At 40.3% G+C, this 22,282-nt stretch overlaps 1 protein-coding gene across 1 annotated transcript in view; it reads left to right on the top strand.

Annotated features, from left to right (window-relative positions):
• PROS1 (protein S) overlaps positions 1-22,282 on the top strand; it is a 34,582-nt gene that overhangs the window by 1,805 nt on the left and 10,495 nt on the right. The window contains exons 2-9 of the mRNA XM_068155273.1: positions 3,904-4,061; positions 5,039-5,063; positions 6,057-6,143; positions 9,777-9,899; positions 10,049-10,171; positions 11,992-12,117; positions 17,486-17,607; positions 20,297-20,415. Of these exons, the coding sequence (XP_068011374.1) occupies positions 3,904-4,061; positions 5,039-5,063; positions 6,057-6,143; positions 9,777-9,899; positions 10,049-10,171; positions 11,992-12,117; positions 17,486-17,607; positions 20,297-20,415 (883 nt within the window). The remainder of the gene's footprint in view (positions 1-3,903; positions 4,062-5,038; positions 5,064-6,056; positions 6,144-9,776; positions 9,900-10,048; positions 10,172-11,991; positions 12,118-17,485; positions 17,608-20,296; positions 20,416-22,282) is intronic.

Genomic DNA, 22,282 nt, shown 5'->3' on the forward strand with positions numbered 1-22,282 from the left:
GGCTTCATTTGGCCCAACATCTAGTGAGGGATGTGTTTCAGATAAGAAGGAACAGGCAGACATTAGCAGTATATTGTCTTTATTTTGTTGGCTGCATAAAGCTTAATGTCAGAGCATTTTGGGAGACTAGTCACTGAAATTATGGAACTGATTGCAACATAATAGCTGTACAAGCAAGATGATGACATTTTATACAGTGGTAAAACATGTCCTTTTTATTCTGTTTATTTGGTGTTCTGAATTTATGGGCAAGAGTCCTAGGCTACAACTGCTTTCCTCAACTGGGGTGTTAGATAACCACCTCAAAATACTCAGGGCTTTTTCATAACCGTAAGGCTTATACTTGAATCTGCACTACAAAACAGCTATAAGGAGCCACTGAGTCTCATCCTCTCCCACTCTTTTTTATCAGTAGCATTACTTCTGAACAGGTACTTGATAAATAAGTACTGCACAGTGTCTGTACACCTGTTGAAATGATGAGGCTCTTGTATTCCATGAGGCTTCAGTGATAACCCGTTCAAGCACAGAGAGTTTATTAATTAGTTGGGCAGGGTCAGAAATGGGATGAAGTTTCCAGTAGTCAAACTGGCAGCTGTATTAAGGATTTTAATTTATTTTTTTTTAAACAAAATTGCTGTTATTGTCTTTGTAAGGAAAAAACCAATTTAATAAATACACTACCAATTCTGTGCATGGGAGCTGAAACGTTTGCCCTGAAAAAAGGGAAACTGCATTGACATATGTTTTATTCAAATTAAAACATCATAGGAAATCAACTTAGGATAAGGCTGAGCTACTGTGACATGGAGGAAAAGACCTGTTTCCATTACCCCACTGAATAGAAAACATTTTGGTGTAATGTTCTCAAGGACATTGCACACACTTCAAATTTTCTTGTGCTTTATTTGATGAAAAGCTGAATGAAAGTGATGTAGCTAGCGGTCAAGCCAGGAGTGCTTAAAGTCAGCTGTGAGTAAGTCTCCTGTACACTGCAGAGCCTCTGCCCCGAAGCTATGTGAACATACTTGCACTGGTGGAAATATCCAATGTAAACAAACTCAGCAGGTGCTGTACAATTTTGCTCTTTGGATGTCCCTTTTTTGCCTCAGGACAGATGGACTTTCTACATCCTTCTTTTTACTCTGCTTTAGTGTAATCACAAGCCCAGGTTAATTAAAATGACACTTCCAGCAACAGTTGGTAATTTTTTTTTCCTGAGTATGTTTTCCAGTGTTGCTAGGGCCACGAAGAGCTCTCATTAGGCCCTTGCCCTTTCATCTTGCTGTGGTTTTTGCCAGTCTTCCAGCAGACAACTTGTTAGTGGTGGCCTTGTGGACTGAGAGAAAAAGTCTAGGAGATCGGCAGTTAGTAATTTCCAATTCATCGCTCCTCCTAATGGCTATATACATGAAGGATGTGTAACAACCAGAAAATCCAAATCCAGATCTGGAAATACATTGTCAAGAGCCCTTGAGATGTACTTACAGCATACCATAGAAGTCTGTGAAAGTGTAAAACTGTAAAAGAGGAACTGAAGGCCCAAAAGTTAAGATCATGCTTTTCTTTCTCCAAGGACCTTCCTTAGGAATCAGTCTTCAGACCTTACAGTATTCTTTCCATTCTCTCATAAGGCCACCATCAAGATGTATATAAGAAGAAATGATTAGTCAAATACAAGACTGCTGCCTGCTTTTAACAGGATTTTAGTAGGGAAAGGCACGTAATCACAGAACAATAGAGGCTGGAAGGGACATCTGGAGCTCATCTCGTCCAACCCATCTTGCTAAATTTTCCTGATGTTCACCTAGATCAGGTGACACAGAAATGCATCTAGATGGGTTTTGAAACTCTCCAGAGAAGGAGACTCTAGAACCTTTCTGGGTAGCATGTTCCAGTGCTCCAACACTCTCAAAGACATTTTCCCTTATGTTAAAGTAAAACTTCTGTGTCCTAATTTGTGCCTGTTGCCCCTTGTCCTGTCACTACTTCCACCCTTTAGATGTTTATAAGCATTAGTAAGATCCCTTCTTAGTCTTCTCCAGGCTAAAAGAGCCCCAGGTCTCTCAATGTCTCCTTGTAAGTGAGATGTTTCAGTGCCCTAACTACCTTTCTTGGCCCTTTGTTGGTCTCTCTCCAGTAGGTCCCTATTTCTCTTGAACTGGGGGCCCCAGAATGGGACACAATACTCCAGATGTGGCCTCACTAGGGCAGAGTAGAGGGGCAGAAGCATCTCCTCGACCTGCTGGCCACACGCTTTGTATTGTACCCCAGGATACCATTGGCCTTCTTGACCACAAAGGCACATTGATGGTTCATGGTCAACCACCAGGACTCCCAGGTCCTCCACTGCAGAGCTGCTTTCCAGCAAGTCAACCCCTAACCTGTACAGATGTGTGAAGTTATTCCTCCCCAGGTGGAGGACTTGACACACTTGTTGAATTTCATGAGGTTCACCTCTGCCCAGCTCTCCAGCCTGTCCAGCTTTCACTGAAAGGCAGTACAGCCTTCTGCTATGTCAGATGCTCTTCCTAGTTTTGTATCATCAGCAGACTTGCTGAGGGTACAGTCTCCATTCATCCAGGTTACTGACAACTATGTTGAACAAGACTGGACACAGTACTGATCCCGGGGAACTCTGCTAGCTACAGGCCTCCAACTAGACTGCACCACTAATTACAACCCTTTGTGCTCTGTCATTCAGCCAGTTCTGAATCTACCTCACTGTCCACTCATCTAGCCCACACTTCCTAAGCTTACTTACAAGGATGTTATAGGAGACAGTGTCAGAAGTCTTGCTGAAGTCAAGGTAGACAACATCCACTGCTCTTCCCTCATCTACACAGCCAGTCATGTCATCATAGAAGGCTATCAGATTAATCAAGCATGACTTCCTGTTGGTGAATCCATGATGACCACTCCTGATAACCTTCCTTTCCTCCATATGCTTAGAGACAGCATCCAGAATGAGCTGTTCCATCACCTTTCCAGGGATGGAGGTGAGGTGGACTGGCCTGTAGTTTCCTGGGTCCTCCTTCCTGCCTAATGGAGTGACATTGGCTTTCCTGCATTCCTCAGTCACCTCCTCTGTTTTCCATGACCTCTCAAAAATGCTGGAATGTGGCTCACCAATATCCATAGCCAGTTCTCTCAGCACTTAAGGGTGCATCTCATCAGGGCCCTTGGATTTGCAGGTGTCCAGCTTGTCGAGATGATCTGGTACTCCTTGATGATGGGAGAATCTATCTGTGCACTTTATGTAGGGGAAATCTAAGCTATTGCTTTACCAAAAAGGTAGATTTACCTGAATGAAAGCAAATAGAGCCATTTAAAGTTACAACTTAACATCAAATACATTTAAGGTGCTATAACAGAAAAGTATCTTCAGGTCATTGATTATCCAAAGATGCAGCACTTCAGAGTGAAATTTTAGTACAATTTTTTTACCTGAGGTACTTGTTAATCATTTCTGTAAAGACCAGTACAACTGCTACATGAATGTATGTGAGCGTGAAGTAACGGCTCCTAGCCTGATGGATCGGAAATACGAAAGCCAGGATTGGATTTTTCTTGGCACAATGTGAATGTGTTTGTAAATTGTCTGCCTTGATATTTCTCAGCATATCATTCCCACCTTTAACTTTGTCTTTACAGTTTTCAGGTTTTGGTTTGGGTTTTTGTCTGGTCACTCGGGGCTTCCTGTGTCAGACGGCTCCCCCACAGGTAGAAAGCAGAATCCCTAGGGTTTCTTGCCCACGTTTTCTGAAGTGATAGCAAACAGCAACCCTGAACTAAGCATTTCATTCCAATGTTTGTATTGGATTCTCATATTTGTTCAGTGCTTAAACTTTCTAAAAGCTGTTTAAAAATAAATAACAGCAGAGCTCTTCTGTTTCTGCAAAGTTTTGTCTCACCAGTATGCCTCTCAGTTCCTGGTGAGGAAACGTCGAGCAAATTCTTTTATGGAAGAAAGTAAGAAGGGAAATCTAGAAAGAGAGTGCATTGAAGAGTTATGCAATAAAGAAGAAGCCAGGGAAATCTTTGAAAATAATCCTGAAACTGTAAGTATCCAATGAGTATCTACAAGGTAGATAGTAGTTCTTTGCAGAGAGAAAGCTAGAAGTACCCATAATACAAAGTTAAAAGAGCCCCAGCATGCAGACCAGGAATTGGTTCAGAATTGCTCTGTGTGTAGAACCTTCACAATTAGTAATGAAGATTGTGTAAGCAAAGAGAATAGTAGAGTAGATATTAATTTCCAGTGGGGATCACCAGTTTCAGACCACAGTTGCCTGCCAGCATTCCATGTGGGGAAACACCATTGGCTTCAATTAAGATTTTACAGAGGATGCATGCATGGCAGTGCAGCCCTTTAAGCACAGATTAGACCTGTTACTGCAGGCTTTTTTTCCTTCTGGGTAGAACCCCTCAGTTCATTCTCACTGCACACTGTTTAGTATTAGCTCTATTTTATTCAGCTTTGTACTACAAAAGGTTCATTACAAAATCTATATGGTTAAAATGTATTGTTATGCAGACTGTGTGAGTTCCTTGGTTTGTCTTTTATAATATTGTATGTAGTTGGATATAATGATTGATAAGTTTACATATTTCCAGTAATCAATAATCAGGTTTTTTTGACACTTCTCACTTTATGTGAAACGAATTGCATGTGAGATGTTCAACATATTCCAGGGGCTTTTGTTTATTTTAAGGTGTAAAGGGACAAGAAAAGACAATTTTCAAAGTAATTTCAACACATAATTCATTTTCATTACCTTCAATTTGAAAGTGTCCAATTCAGTCCAGGATCTTAATCACTGAGTCTTTTGTGTACTAAATATTCTCCTGTCTTAGCCCAAATAATGGCAATGTAGGAAAGTTGGTCTGTACTCTGTGAGTCAAAATGACTTTACTTCTTTTGTACTTATATTACAAAGTATTACAGTACATTTTACAGTGTATTCAGTGCTATGTTTTTCTGTAATTCTATCTATCTTATTTTTTCTTACTCATTATTTTTGGTTTCTTTCTGCAGGAATATTTTTATCCCAAATATTTAAGTAAGTACAAAAAACTTGACCAGTTCTGGTGTATAATTCATTAGTCTTCTTACTTGGTTAATACTAGTTCAGTTATCCTGCCCATAATGCTTGTATGAGCTCCATGCTGATTATAATGCATAGTAGATCCTAGGCAGCTCTGTGTCATAGTATCATAGTATCATAGTATCAGTCAGGGTTGGAAGGGACCACAAAGATCATCTAGTTCCAACCCCCCTGCCATGGGCAGGGACACCCCACACTAGATCAGCCTGGCCAGAGCCTCGTCCAGCCTGGGCTTAAACACCTCCAGGGACGGGGCCCCAACCACCTCCCTGGACAACCCATTCCAGGGCTTCACCACTCTCATGGGGAAGAACTTCCTCCTCACATCCAGCCTGAATCTCCCCACCTCCAGCTTCATTCCATTCCCCCTAGTTCTATCACTACCTGAGATCCTGAGAAGTCCCTCCCCAGCCTTCCTGTAGGCCCCCTTCCGATACTGGAAGGCCACAATGAGGTCACCTCGGAGCCTTCTCTTCTCCAGACTGAACAGCCCCAACTCCTTCAGTCTGTCCTCATAGCAGAGGTGCTCCAGCCCTCTGCTCATCTTCATGGCCCTTCTCTGGACCCCTTCCAGCACCTCCATATCCCTCTTGTAATAGGGGCTCCAGAACTGGAGGCAGTACTCCAGGTGGGGTCTCACCAGAGCAGAGTAGAGGGGGAGAATCACCTCCCTTGACCTGCTGGCCAGACTTCTCCTGATGCAGCCCAGGATCTGATTGGCTTTCCAGGCTGCAAGTGCACTGTGCACTGTGCACTGTGTGCTTCGATCCTAGCAGAGGCAGCTGGAAGATTGGTCTGCAATCAGCTGATCTTAATATGCGTGGACAAGTTTTCTAATTAGAGCTGTGAGAACAGACACTTTGAAGATGCCATGCATAAGATGATGTAATTTCAGTTTAAACAAGTGTTTGTATCATAAGCAGATTATGTGCATGTTTGCAATTGCAGGTTGCCTTGCTGCCCATCGAGCAGGGATTTTCAGGGTAACTGCAGTTACTCCAGATTCTCCAGCTGATCTAAGGGCTTGTGTCAATGGTAAGTGCTGCTGTTAAATACTTTACCTAATTCACTCAGATCTAAGAGCATGTGTGTACATGGCTAGAAAGCAGTTCAAGTTGGCAGAAAAAGAGACGAATCTATTTAAGTCAGGCTAAGTCAATAGTCTGATACAGAATTTGACAAAATACTAGGCAAGATGCAGAATTTTCAGAGCAAGCTTTGTATGTTATTGTTTTTAACTTTATAAAGCGTGCTGGAAAAGAAACAGCACGGACTTTAAAATGGAAGGCAGAATCTTCCACAAAGATAGAAGTGTCCTACACCAATCCACTTAATGCTCCCTAGTACTTGCTCCGTGCTTAACCATATCTTTAATTTGTACGCCTGGCTCTACGTCTGTCAGGTCCGGTTCTGTAAGGTAAGGGAAGAGACCATTTGGTTGATTCTCTTTTCTACCACTTTTTAGCCCATGGTTATACCATAACCCATCATAAAGTAGGTAACATTACTGGTTGAAGGGGAAAAAAAAAAGAAACTTGCTGGAAATCATAGTGGTTGCTCCAGACACAAGAAGGTCCCAAAGCATAAAAGTTGTGATGCTGGTCAAACACTTCATTTTTTATACCTATACATTTAAGTCCAGTGTGAATTGTGTTTTTTTAGTAAATTCACAGGAAGAATTGTGTGACATATTCCCTACTTGTCACCAGTGCTCTCCGAAAGTCTTCCATCTTTACAGCTGTGTTACATCAAAGAAGCTTCCAGCTGTTAACCACCTCACACTGTTTCGGCATTGAAAGCAATGAAAGGCACAAAAATGCATAACAGTTGCACTGCACATGGTGGTGGATGAACATATTTTCCAGGTCTATTGGCCAGTGTAGCTCCTGTCACATAATAAAGTGTAGTCCCACTTGTACTGCTCTTTCTCGCTCTCTGATTGGAGGTTGAGAGGAAAAGATTTCTCAGAGCTGTGTGAACGTTCCGAGTTTCTGTGTCACCCGGTGAAAACAGCTGGCTTGCTTGGTAGCCTTTGTATTTCTTCATTTGAGTTCACATTATAAAATTAAATTAAATTAAATTAAATAAACTATTACTATTGGTCAGGCACCAGGGCAAAGGAGAAATCACGATATCACAGTATCTCAGTATATTAGAGGTTGGAAGGGACCTCAAGAGATCATCAGGTCCAACCCCACTGCCAAAGCAGGATCACTTGGGGTAGTCCACACAAAGATGCATCCAGGTGGGTTTGGAAAGTCTCCAGAGGAGACTCCACAACCTCCCTGAGCAGCCTGTTCCAGAGCTCTGTCACCCTCACTGTAAAGAAGTTTCTCCTCATGTTGAGGTGAAATCTTCAACGTTCAAGTTATAAGTTCAAGTTATGTTCAAGAAATAGAGTAGCATGGCTAAAAATGTCAAGCATTTTCAGAACTTCCAACATTCAATGAAATGTATGCACAGTTCTGGCGTGCAGCTCCTGCTGAGAAAGTGGAATTCAAAATTCACATTAAAACCATACAACTTTTTTTTAAATCCATTTTCACTGAGACAAAGATTTTGTAGTACTGAAAATGGTTTTGAAAGTCCTCTTTCTGATTTTTTTCAGAATGAAAAATCTGATTTGCCTACTGAGAGGTAACAAGAATGAGTTCATCATAGTGCAGTATAGTTTGAACTAGCTGAAAAAAGCCCCAAGCAATAAAAACAACAGTGCAAACCAAAACCGGAAAATAATGTCCTTGTTTTCAGATCTGTCCATATGACATGTTGCAGAACACAAGATGTGTTTTAAAGACACATGTTTCTGGACAGACAATTGCAAAAACCTGTACACATATTTTTCTTAATCCCCATCCAGGAGGGAAAAGGAAAATTTTCAGAAGCCCCTTATTCATACTTTTCTAAGTCAAGCAGGTGTCTATGCTTCACCTGTAAGTCCCTAAACATCTGTATCCCATAAATTTTCATACCAACTTGCATTTGAAAACACTTTAGAGTCCCTGCATTTTTATCTACCCAGCCACCTTCCATCTGCTCACATTTCACAATGCCAACCCAATGCCAACCATCTTCTCTCATTTCGGAACCTCACAAGCCATCACTGCCTTTTTCTCAGAAACATTTGCAGTCAGGCTGTTCCCTGCTTGCCTACCCTGGTTCACACACTTGTTCATGGACCTACAAAGGCAGTAAATAATTTTTAAAAACATACAAAAAGTTAGAAAGTTCTGGAACTTATGTTTGGAAACTGCTGTAAAGGATCTATACATAAACTGCATTCATTTTATTTCTTCTGCCAGACTTCATTTGCAACTGGAGTGAGTCCTGTTGCCTGAACTATCAACATTACATGACATGCTGTACCTATTCTAGAGGTGCTATATGATTTCAGAGCTTGGCCAGCCTCTGGGCTTTTGGATTTACTTGCAGCAGAATTTAATTAGGAATAAGATTTAATTGACATGTACACTAACACAGGTTTTGTTAAGCTTTCTTAGTCACAAAAGGCTAAAGTGGTAATTCTGTGGGGCTTAGTTCTTTTGTTCTTTTGAGGGAAGTAAGAAACATTTACAAAATCCAGTGGGGCCATATGTACAGCAAGCTCCAGTTTTCAGGATCATTAGCCTTTCATTCTACTTTTTAAAACCTGAACATCACAAAATGTTTTCTTTTTTCATTCTGCTATCTGTTAGGGTACTCCTTTTTGAAAAGCATGCCTCAGAGTGGCCTTCCAGAACTTCACAAGAGTGTAGCTGTACTGTAGAAACAATGTATTTGTAATGTTTGGAGGCCTGCAGAAAAGTAATCAAAAAAGCTGCCAGCATATTCAGGAGAATATTCACTAGAATGATTTCTTATGTGGTATGATGATGTAAGATTACGAAACTGGTGGGAAAAGTTATGTATTTTGGTTAGAGAAAAGAAAAGGCAGTTATTCTGTGTACTCCGCTCCAATCTGTGTATTTGAGCCTTGCTTTCTGGGATCTTGCTAGCATGTACAAAGTGTCTTCAGTCACTCCTTATGAAACAAACTTGTTTGTCATTGAGGTTAATCCATGTAAAAGGTGATAGCATTAGGCACTGATTTTTCTAATCTACCCACAGGATCTGGACAGCCAAGGCAGCCTGAAGCATTAGTTTCTCCTTAAATGCGACACTTCTTGACCAGAGAAACTGAAATCTGTAGCCTTAAATTCTTGGTATTCTTCTAGTAAAACTTGTGGTAATATGATGGGGCAGAGCACTGTTCTTTACAAAGTGAAGTATGTCCTTAAAATGTGATGAAAATGGTATCAAGTCTGTTTGGTCACATTTTGCAGGGATTAACACATCTTAGTGGATCATTTGTTTTCTGGCCATTTTCTGTCTAACAAAGATAGTGCTTTGGCAGGGGGATTGGGCCTGATGGTCTCTGGAAGTCCCTTCCGACCTGTAATGTACTGTGATACTGTAAAGAAAAAGTGCTGGTGGCTTTGTGTTTTCCCAGTCACTTGCAAATTCTTGCTAACAGTAGCAAGACGATTGCATGGGTACTTGATACTATGCTTCAAGCCCTTTCCTGTTTCTAAAGATACCTATGGCAAGAGAAGAAGGAAGACTAAAGTGATCCTTGAAGAAAAATAACCCTAAATAACAAGTCTTTTTCCAATGTTTTCCATCCCACAGGAATTTCAAACCAGTGTAGTCCTCTGCCATGCCATAAAGATGGCTATAAGGATTGCATAGATGGACAGGCCAAATACACGTGTATCTGTAAACCAGGATGGCGAGGAGAGAAATGCGAAGAAGGTACAATCTCTAATCTCATTAAGATCTTAATTCTCTCAAACACAATTGTAGTTCTACTGTTATTGAGTAGCATCAAGTCTTTGAGTATACCAACCTCCACACAGTTGTCAGTGCCTTCCCCTCAGCAGAGATTTTTGTTTTCTTTCTAGATATAAATGAATGTGAAGACTTAAATGGAGGCTGTAGCCAACGCTGTTCCAATTTACCCGGAAGCTACCGTTGTTTGTGTGAGGATGGTTACTTCATGCATCCAGATAAACGGGAGTGTGGAGGTAGGAAGTGAGACTTAAGGAGAACATCGTTCAATGGAAGTACGCTCCAGAGAGGAAAGAGTTTAACCCAGTAGAAGCCTCTGAAAAATTCAGTCCTACTTCAGCTTGGCTACTCATTCTACCTGCAGCCCTGCACCAGTGCAAGCATTTGTGTGACCATATAGTGAGCCAGAACTGATGATTGAAACCAAAAAAAAAGAAAAGAAAAGAAAACCCAACAAAACCCCCAAAAGGGTATAGATTATGTTCTGCTTCATTACTGTAGCTCTGTAGAGCTCTGTAACCAGTTTCACACACCCTTTAAGGATGCTTAAACTAGAATCTAAAGTTGGTTGACTAGCTAACACTGTTGCCAGGGAAATCTCATCTCATAAACACTGGTTTCGGCTGAATCGCTCCTAGTGAGTGACGCTGCTCTTCTTGGAGTTTGAAGCTCATTGGAAAACAAACTAGTAATGAATCTGAAAATGCTCTTACCAGAGAGAAAGATTTTGTCTTTTATTCACCCAGCGTAATTTTTCTCCATGTGCACTTGTGTCTCATTATTGGCCGTGACCTATGTGCGTCATTCCATTCCAGCCAGAAATTCTTACTGCATAGTTAGGAAAAATACAGCCTCATTCTTTGTTTAATGTCATATTGCCAAAGTATGACAATGGTTTTGGATCATGTCAAATAAATTAATGTGTACAAATATTTGTGAAGGCTGTGTGTCAAGAAGAAGGGACCAGTCTCTTTTCAGTGGTGCCCTGTGATAAGAGAAGGGGCAGCAGACACAAACTGGGGCACAGGAAGGTCCATCTCAACATGAGGGGAAACTTCTTTACTGTGAGGATGTCAGAGCACTGGAACAGGCTACCCACAGAGGTGGTGGAGTCTCCTCTGGAGACTCAAAATCCACCTGGACACACTTCTGTGTGGCCTGTCCTAAGTGATCCTGCTTTGGCAGGGCAGTTGGACTTGATCTCCAGAGGTCTCTTTCAACCCCTACCATTCTATGATTACATTCAACTACAAAATTATACATCTAGAAATTTTGAGTACATACAGTAACTGTAAAAAAGAAGGCTGAATTCAGGACATCTTTGACTTATAAAATGTTTTGAGAGTCCTGTCAAGCCAGTGGCAGAATCTGTTCCCTTGTACAGCACCATTTCTACAACATAGTACAAAACCACAGAGAAAACTAAAATGATTCCTGCACGTCCAAGTGGGACTTGAAGTACTACCAGAGATCAATATTTTTGTGTCTACAAGACATTTAGCAAGATTGATGCTATATGCTGCATCCAGTTGTCACATCTTCATTTTAAAAATGACATTGAAAACTTGGAAGCAACACAGAAGATAGACACTAAAATGGTTTAAGGGATGGAGAGACGGTGAGGGAGTCGGATACCTGTTAGCATAGTCAATTAAAACATGATTGTGACGTGAGTTGATTGTAACGTGTAAGAAAGCCTAATATGATTATCTCTTGTCTTTCTGGATGTCTTTTTCCAAGGCAGGATATTATTATGCAGTTTCATTTAGTTTATAGGAAATCTGCAGAGTGTTTCTCTATCTTCCTTCTTGGACATATGTACCTTTTCCTGTTGCCAGAAAACACAAGAGAGAATGAGATGAGTAGGAAGGCAGAAAACTTGTTTTTCACTGAGGGCCTGGAAGTTTTTATAGCTTTAGCTTTAGTCTGCTATGAAAGCATGGCAGACCTGTCATGAGCAAGCCAGTTTGCAAGCCTCAACTCAGTTTTGGATAAAGTTAGGAAAAAAAGGATGGGAAAGAATGACTTGTTTTTAATAACTTCTTTATATTTCTAGATATAAATGAATGTGTGTTACATCCAAACATCTGTGGGACAGCCATCTGCAAAAACACCCTAGGAAAATATGAATGTGCATGTGCAGAAGGGTACACATACAATTCAACTTCCAAGAACTGTGAAGGTAGGTTTTTACCCACCTCCCAGCACCTCATCTAGTGTTGTATTTATCAATCTTCATGTTGTTTATTACAGTATGGCTCAATTGGTTGTTATTCCAGAGGTTCGGGTAGGCTGTGTTACATACAGCAGACACAGCTGCAATGATTAACTCCTAGGCACTGGAGGGGTTTATCCTTGTAATGGTTTAGCACAAGGGCTAGCCTGCCTGCTCCCCCAACACAAGGCTGACAGGAAAAGTAAAACACAAAACTCAGGGCTGAGATAAAGAGATAAGAGTTTAGTGTAGCATAAGATATCATAAGCACAATGCATAATTACCTTAGCTAATAATCTATTTAACCTAATAATACAATACATTATTACCTTAGCTTAGCCTGTTTGCTGAAGAAGTGCAGTGAAAAATACACAGGGGGAAAAAACAAACAGCATCAAACAGAAAACCAAAATGGGCATCTACCCGCCTCCCATTCTTTCTACCACCATGCATGCAGAAAAGAGCCCACACCCAAGAACCCAGAGCCCAGCAGCAGCAACCAGAACAGGAAGCCTCCCATGTTGCAGTCTGAGCTTCAAGCCCCACAATACTTTGCTCTAGTTAGCATTTCAGTTTTTTTGAAGCTAGCAAGACTGCAGCATGCTATGAATAGCAGCATCAGGTTCAAATCAATCCATGCCAATGGTGTACTCCCATGTTCCACTGTATGCTGGATAATTTTCTTAGTTCTTGAAAGCTCTCCTCTTCCACTTTCTGTTGCAGCTCTGAGACCAGTTAGAGCATGTTTATTTCAGATAACCTGGAGCAATGCATTGAGGATTTGGACATCACTAGAGTGTCTCGTACCATTTTCTAAGCATCTTTACAGTGATAAATATGGAGTATGTGATGTCAGTCAGGTTAATATATCCCTAACTCAAGACAAGCTATAGCAAAAGCAGTTAAAAGTATATATTTAGCAATTCCAAACTGGGCAAGAGAGCTGGGAAGATTTATAAAGAAGTAATTGTCAGAAATGATAAACCATTCTTAACCAAGTTTTCTGTGAAACCTAAAAAGCTGGTCTATATCCATGTTACAGGGTTTTTAGATGCTTATTTAGCCCTGAGGGCTCAGCCTCTGGAATTTGATCCTTAGATCTCAGATAGTGGACAGAGCTTTTCACTGGGATAATTGAATTTCATTTAAAATAGTATTTGTCTAATCCTGCCTTGTATGCTCAAAAATACCTCATCAGAGTGACCTGATCTCCATTCTGGGATGAAAATGACAGCATGGCAATTATAGAAAAGATTTTTTTAATAAAAAATATTTACAATAAAGATGTTCTTAAGATATCCATTAGAAGGAGCTATGAAAAAAGGAGCTGCACCAAAAGAATCTTTCTTCAGGTGTACTTGTTCCCAAAATGGAAATCTGTCAGAAGGAATTCCAGAATGATGTTCTGTAACAGGTATAGCAAAGTTGAGATGTACCAATGGCTAGCAGTAGAGCAGCAAGAAGTGATACATACACAATCATAAAATAACTTTTCCAACTACTGAAAGTATTTGCATAGTTGCTACAGAATCTATTTTATTTCTGTTTGTTGCAGTTCCCATTTAGTACACACATCGGAAATTGAATTTGGGTTGTAGAAGAGCTATAGAAGCTCTTAGAATTTTGCTATGAAGAAGGATTTTCTGCATTGCCAGTTTGAGAAAAATGCATCCATGACTGATTCTTATTTTAAATTCTGCTCAAAGGACATAAAAATATCTTCTTGCTGGCTATAAATCTTTTACTCCATGGCTTTTTATGCAGCTTTCTTGTCACAAACCTTTGCATGTCTGCTCTTTGTCCACTTACTATGAGATCAAAATGTTGCTAAAAATGTGTCCCTGTATGCACTGAAATGAGAAAATTTTAAGGGTAATTAATCTAATTCTCACTCCTCTTAGCCCTTTTTGCAGACACGTGTTGCAGCAAATTGAATATAAGTATTTCTTCTGAAACATGGTTGCCAGAAGGTTGCAAGATGATCATATTAAAACCAGCAGAGTCATGGCTCTTAGAAGAAGGATTGTGCTGCTAATCTTTCAGACCTTGTGATGACAATAAATGACATATCAAATCCTGTCTAAGAAAAGGATTGTTCAGACTTGCAGGAATGTAGCCTTGCAGAAATACTAAATGGCATTAGCTTTTCACTGTCATATTGCGTTGAGGTGGCCAAATTCAATTGTGATTATCAGAAGAAAAAAAAAAATTGTTTGTATGATGGCAAACACAATTAGAGTGGAATGGAAGAGGGCTTTTGGTGTTTTTTTCTCAGCCTGTTCCTAGGAGAATGTTGCTAGTTTCTCATCCCTGCCTTTTGGGAGACATTATCCGAGAAATATATTTGTACAGTCCGGTCTTTGTTTCATAGAAGCAACACAACTTTAAATACAGAATTTTACTATCTTCTCAATACCTTTGCAATTTCAAACACCTTGACAAAAAGGGGATGGTAGGAATGAGTGAGTATTGTACTAGAAGGATCTGCCTTGCAGTCAGTATTGAGGAGGCAAACCAAGCTGAATCCGTATTTTAGAGAGTGTCCAAAGTTCTGGCTTGTCTTTCCCCACATTCTGCTTCCTCTCTGAAAGGATACCTTCTCTTAAAGAAGTGATTAAACCAAATAGCACAGAGTATGTCTGTATTTCAGATATCAGTCCTTCCTTAGCCTGAAAATTTGAGACAAGAAAGCAAGGTTTCTTCTTCCCACATAACTTGTTTAACACTGCCTACTCACATCAATGCACATCTCAGGGCACAGTATGCATCTTTTCCGTGGCTGATTTTATCATATCTTAGCAACTTATTTGATGCAAGCCAATTTAGCCTTTCACTGAAAGCAGCTGTATAAACCCAGGTTGCTGCTCAGATTCATGGATTTGTGTGAAGCATAGGACTGACATTTAGGCAGATCCGTGAGAAGCCTTTGAAAACACTCAAACAAATGTGTCAAGATGCTGACTGGAACTTGAGAACAAAACCAAACAAAAATAAACAGTAGGATGGTTACAGCATAAATTATTAAAATAAGCCTGTAAAAATATTTCATCTCCTCCAGGCTGTGCATATCAGCATTTCTGTAGCAGGACAGGTATTTCTGCATAGGGAGGTCTTTCCATTTGGACTCACCCAGGATTCCAGAACATCTGCTGAGGAAGCGGACTTTTGCCTATCCAACAAACTTAGCTGTCCCTCTGCTGGTATGGTACACTCTGGAGGGAGGCTTTACCCTTGAGCAGTAGGTTTGTTTTGGTGGAGATGTATAACCCCACAAGACAGGTGCAAGTCGCTCAGTAATTGTTTTAATGATAGAAATTCACCTGTCAAGCTTTGTGATAAGCTTCCCAATGACTTCATAAGCCTCTATCTGCAGACCCTGGGCTTGTGGAACATGCTGGCAATTAACTACAGTTTTCAGAGTAGTTCGGCGCTCAGAGTTACTCCAGTGGTGCTGGTTAACAAGCACTGCTTGTACTATCCTATTGTACAGCTAGATGTTCAACTCTTGGAAGGGGTATAGAATTTTGCACAGAGAACAGTATGTCTTAAAGTATCTGCATAGGATCATGCTTCTCTGCGAAGGGCATGGGAACAAAGGTGCTTCTCTCTACTCCAATTCATCTTGTATGGAAATGCAGTTTTTTCTTTCTTTTATGTCTCCTCAGTGAGAAGTGGACAACAGGCTGGGGTTTATGTTTTGGTTTGGTTTTTTCCTTCTCTCTGTGTGCTCATGCCTATGTGGATTTCTTGACCTTTTCAGATCTTAAAATGATTATAACCAGAATTTTTTTTTTATTTCTTCCCCAAAAAAGGAGACAGGATAGGAGCAGCACAGGGAGTGTTTTCACCCATTACGGAGTACGGTTAGGCTATGTTTGCATTTTGTCATTGCTTTATTTGCATCTTAACTAGGATGGAGAAACAGTAGTGGCAACACCACCTTCATGCTCTAACACATCATCTTGTGGTCTTAGTTTTAACAGACATCAGATTGCCAGTCACCAGAAACTACTAGAAAATAATTTTCACAGTAGAACCCCTTTCACCAAGCTGAGCTTGCAGTCTACTGGGTTAGGCAACCTCGTTCAAGACCATTAACAGCTTAATGATTTCTAAATGGAAATAGTGCCTGTGCCAAACAAAAGAGTAAGAGGTAGTCTAGTTGTATCTGGAGGAAACAAAAGGGTTAATAAGTTGCAAATATGCATCAGCATAATATTTAACAACTGGCCAAGTCCTGCCACACAACTAATTGGGCATGCATTATCTCCAAAAGATAGGGAAAGAAGTCTGAATAAGACTCCAGAATAAACACTAAGATACTGTGACTTAGCCCTGCATCTTACTCTCCTAGGAAGTACTACAGGTGACATCAGGCCAGAATGAATGAAATAGGAGGTAAAGCACGAATAGAGAGTTGTTAGTTTATAGTTGCAGGAGTCTGCACTTGTGCATATGTGTATACATGCAGAGTAACATATTTAATGAGACAGCTTTCTCAAATCTGAGCGAGTATTCACCTTTGAAGGAATGGTAATTTCAGACAGTCACAGTTTAGTTTATGTGCCCCAACACTCATCAAAGTTACAAGGATGCAACACAAAAGAAATATGCAAAATGTCAGATCAACTTGAAGAAACATCCAATACTGTACTTCTATAATAAAATTCCTTATGCACCTAGCTTAACATTCTGGATGGATAAAACACTTTAAGGAGCAGAGAGAAGCAGAAGCATCTCCTGTATAACTTTTTCTGAAGCTGTGAACCTAAGACAAGTTAGCACTGGAACAATCTAAAATGCCATAACTGTCATCTTGCCGCTCAGATTTTAGGAATTATCTTCCAATATGTATCAAACCTTTCCCTAGAACAGGAAAACAATCTGGCAGTGCTTGGTGTTCAAAGGCTTAAAGTCTTCCATATGTCTTTAGAACCTAGTGTATCCTCAGAACCCAGTGAAACACAGTGAAACTGAGCAGTTGTTTTGAGTTGGCAGTCACAGAATCACCGTGATAGTAATGCAGAGAACTCCCATGACAAACTTAATTTCTTTTCCTACCCCTCACCTTCTTCCACAAGAGAGAGATTTATGGTGACATGGAAGCAAGGAGGTAGTGGAGCTGGCAGTAGAGTGCTAAGAGTTTCTCCAAAAAGGTTTTGCAGTTGTTAGGTTTTCCTTGGCATTAGTTCAGTTTAGCAGTAGTCACCTGCTGGATTGATGTTACGCCAGAGAAGCTAGCTGTCTTTTCTGTTAGTCCATCAATTTATTGTATTAGTTCTCTGTGTCCTGAATAAGCTGAATAAATGATTCTGTGTCCCTGCTTTTCCCCTAGATATTGATGAATGTGCTGAAAATGTTTGTGCTCAACTCTGCGTAAATTCTCCAGGAAGTTACAGCTGCTATTGTGATGGCAAGAAAGGGTTCAAGCTCTCTACGGACATGAAGAGCTGTGAGGTAAAACTGCACTGTGTAGAATTCCCTTGAGAAGAATCACAAAGTTGGATATTTCTTGATGGGAGGATAAGTTAGATCAAAGAAAATAGGAAGATATTTGAGACCCAATTCAAATTTGCCAAGAAAGCGTTGGGGACTCTGAGCTGTATTGGCTCACACAGCAGACGTGGTATGGGTTTGGATGCCATTCAGTTCATGTATGTTTGTTTAGAGGAATCTTGTCAAGAGAAACTTGCCTTGGCCAGTCATCTTTATTCCATGCTGCTTCTGGTATAAGCCCCAGCTTTCTCCTGTCAAACAAATAATTCCTGTTCAGCTTACTCAGAGCCAGAATATGCCAGTTGTCCATATGCTCCCCTGTTTCCTTAGCCTCCCCAGCAGTTTTCACTCACTCTTCCAGAATTACTTTGTGCTTTGCCTATTTGGGTTGAAAAAAGGAGAATTTTTTTCCACACTTCTACACACTTAAAAAAACTCACGTAGTACTTTCCAATTGAAGAACCTCTTGCAGCCAAAATTTGCTATTCTTGGTCAGTTCAAACAGTTGCACTTCTTGCTAATGGAAGTTTGAAACTCAAGGATTTCCTTGTGAGTGGTTCTCTATGTACTTTGAAAGGTTTAGGCAGAGACTTGTTATACAAACTGAGTTCAGACAACTTTAACAAAAACACTTCTCTAACATCCTAACAAAATTGTCTTGAAGTGTAGGAACAGAACTGAGACAAGTTTTAGGATATGTATTAGATTTTGTTTGTGCTTTCTGAAATTTAATATCTGAACAATGCTTGCAGTCATTTTGCATATTCATCAACTAGAAAGAGCATCTTCTAGCCTCGTATGTTAACATGTATTTTCAGTGCTGTTTTACTGAAGTCATTAAGTCTCTGTCTGGAGGTTAGTTTCAGGGCTTTTTAATTGGAAAAAAAGCAATCAGCTGAAAATCCATACAGTCCAAAGAATAGTGACACTAACCAGCATAAAATGAAGTAGCCATGAAATTCAAGGTGAACACCTGTTCATTTAATGAAACTGCTGCATTGTGAATACAGAAGTCAGAGTCGAGGTACTGCACTGCCATAGAAGATACTCAAGATGTGTTTTCAGGAATAACTTCAGATCAAAGAGACTTTTAAGCTCTTACTAGTCAGACAGGTGCTCTAGATTACATTCTGGAAGAATCTTCCCACCTCTGTCCACATACAGAGTGTAGTTTCCTAAAGGAAGTCTGAGTGCTTCACTTTCAAGATAAAACTGTAGATTCTCCTTTAGTTGTAGCATCCCAGTTTCAGGAGACAAAGAAGTTAACAATGCCTTGAAATGGATACTTGACATTTGTTTACTGAATGTTGCACTAGTTTAAATTTGCATCACACATAAAATAGACATTGTTCCTGGAATTAAATGTCTTTGTTTAAAACTTCATGTGAATGAATACCTGAAAGAATAAGCACCATTGCCCTCCCTCCTCCCTCCACTGCCCTCCACTCTTTACTGCAGCTGCAGTTCCCTGTCTGTAATTACTCACATTGACTTAGCTGGAGTATTAGGATTAATCCTGATTTTACAAACTGTTAGATGCCTTTCAGCTGGCACAAATACTTAGAAATACTTCAATGGCTTTCCTGAGAATATAGTTTTAAGAGCTTCACATTGCCACTAACTCTTCTCATAAATAGCAATTCAGTGCTATTCCAGCAGGAGTTGTGGTGTTGATTTCAGCCATATTCCTTTCCAGAGCTGAGATAGGACAAGTACATTCAAGGAGCAGCCAGATAGCAACATTTTCTATGTGTCTGTTTCTTAATCCGCATGTAAATGCTTGATTTTTATTCCAGGCAGTTGTTTCTAGTAGAGCTGTGAGTAGTTGTACATCAATATTGATAAAGAAAAGAAAAGAAAAGGTGATGTGACTTTTTTTTTTTTTCTTTTGTAATGAAATCTTCTCAAGACACAGCCCTGGCCACATTCCCTTCTAACACATGATCAGGTTTAGATTCCAGTCAGTTTTAATGATGGATTCTGACAGGACCCTAGAATAGAATAGAATAGAATAGAATAGAATAGAATAGAATAGAATAGACCAGACCAGACCAGACCAGACCAGACCAGGTTGGAAGAGACCTTCAAGATCATTGTGTCCAACCTATCATCCAACACCACCTAATCAACTAACCCATGCAACCAAGCACCCCATCAAGTCTCCTCCTGAACACCTCCAGTGATGGTGACTCCACCACCTCCCCGGGCAGCCCATTCCAATGGGCAATCACTCTCTCTGTGTAAAATTTCCTCCTGACCTCCAGCCTGAACCTCCCCTGGCGCAGCCTGAGACTGTGTCCTCTTGTTCTGGTGCTGGCTGCCTGAGTGTCACAGGTCCCTGGTCACAGTGCCCTACTATACGGTTTGAATTCTTAATTCAATTACTAAATATTTAAATACTAGCCGCAATTCACTAGAACTTTTTCACTGGAAATCCACTAGAACTGGATTATCCTCCAGCTGCTTCAATAATGGACATTTCAAGCAAAACCAAACACCTCTTCATTTGTATATAGGTATTGAATTTTAAAACCAAAAGAGGTAAGCCATTGCTTATGAAAAAAAGAACACATGAACATCCAACTGCAGGAGTTGCTTCATGAACTACTACAGTGCCTTAACAGCATATTTTATTCTCTACCATTTTCAGTCTGTTACTGCATGTATCCCACTGAATCTTGAAAAGAATTATGAACTGCTTTACCTGGCAGAGCAGTTTATAGGAACTCCCGTTCTGTACTTAAAGTTTAAATTGCCAAACATCACCAGGTAAGCATTTCTTATCAGTAAAAGTGTGCATTAAAATTATGGATATTTGTTACCATTCATCTTCTGAGAAAGCATGTATTGCATGCATAGATTAGTTTCCCATCTCCTCACTGGTTAAGATATCTCTGTATGGAGAATTAATTAACTCAAGTGCCAACACATACTAGCGTTGAGAGGAAGCTGGAATAATTTGAAAGTGGATAGGCAAAACTAATGTGTCTGGAGTGACTTTACAACATCTCTTACTGGTGGTACAGTGTCCTTGAGCCACCTCATCGATATAGACAGCAGCTTGCTTACAAGGCAAAACAGGTTTCTTCCAGGTATCTCAGAAGGGGTAGGAAGCAGCAGCAGCTGCGTCCCAGTCAGGAAGCAACACGTAGCTAGGGCAAGGCATGCACCAGTGGCACTCAGATGTGATCATATCTATGATTAACAGGGCTGGAATCTTCCAGCTGTTAGAGTCCTCATTACCACTCCTGTTGTTGGAAGAGATGTATGGGCTGGGTGAAAAAGTTCAAAGAGATCCAGACTTGAATGGGCACAAAGAAGAGGATTGAGGGCAGTAAGTTTAATATACAGTAAGTCCCATTGGTTTGTAGACAAAAGAGTAAAAAATAGGCTTACTCATCCTCTAAAGGAAAGAGCAGGGGATGGGGAAGGTGGATGGTGGAAATATAGATACAGGAGGGCATTTAGAATTCTCAACATAAATTCAGATGTTATAGGAAAATTATTACTGTGCAACTTACAGCTACAGTTAAATATGGGAATGGCTTTTGGTTGAGTTCTGCTGCTACTTCAGTTCTGCTGTTAACAACTGTAACATGCTACACATAAACTTACTGAGAAACAAAACCAGGCCAGTGCTTCCTCTCCAGCCCCACCCTGTGCTTCCTTTCACAGTGTGTTCCAAGGACACCCATAGGACACAGTACCTTTCTAGAGTACCATCTGTGTGATTTCCATAATAGCTGTCGGAACCATTGCTAATGATAGTAACTCCTTCACTACAGCAGATGAAATTGCAGTGTTCTTTGGCTTACTGGCTGAACAATTGGAGAGTAACAGCAGCAGCTACTGAACCGGTGATTCCCAGAGCCTCAAAACCTTACAGAAGGACTTAAATGTTGATAACTTTTTCCTCTGCTGCTATTCCAAGTTGATCAGGCAATTAATGCTGTCCTAGAAGACCTTTCTGATACAGAATGATTTTTCTGTGAGTCTGCATGAGAGACATTGGCATCTAGTGGACAAAGAACAAGAGTGAGATCAACCTGAGTTCTTAACTACAGCTCCCTTAATTCTGTTTTTTGTTGTCTTCAGAAAATCTTAGCTTCCAAAAACTTTGTTTCCTCCTTTCATCCATAATCTACCAATCCCAAAAGTTCTGGGAGACAAGGATTGGTTTTCACTACACTTACATACTCTTTCTTCCACTGTACAGGTACTGTAATTTAAACCATAATCCTGTTACATACACACATCCAGTCAACTGCCAAGATCCAGACAACAAACCCTTGAGTTAGAGAATGATGTATAAAAGGCAGCACCAACCAAAGCAAATTGTTAGGTTGTAAATGTTGCATGGCAATCCATATCAAATCGCCACAAAATGCAATAGGAATATTAGGTCTCTCTTCTTACTCAAGGGGCTGTGATATCCTTCACATGTAAAGCTCACAGCAGATTTGAGAACTAAACCAAAGCCCTTTCAAACCCCAGTTCAGGGTATTAATCTCCACATTTTCTGTGGGATTCAGATGAAGGAGGCTTGCATCAGATTCTGCTTTTCGCTAATTGTGTGCACATATCGCAACTGCTCAGATACAGTGTTAACCAAAAGGTTAGTGTCTATGAATGCTGG

The sequence above is a fragment of the Melanerpes formicivorus genome, unplaced genomic scaffold, assembly GCF_026170545.1.
Source record: "Melanerpes formicivorus ecotype bairdi unplaced genomic scaffold, bMelFor1.0.p_v2 SCAF_30, whole genome shotgun sequence".
Lineage (NCBI taxonomy): Eukaryota > Metazoa > Chordata > Aves > Piciformes > Picidae > Melanerpes > Melanerpes formicivorus.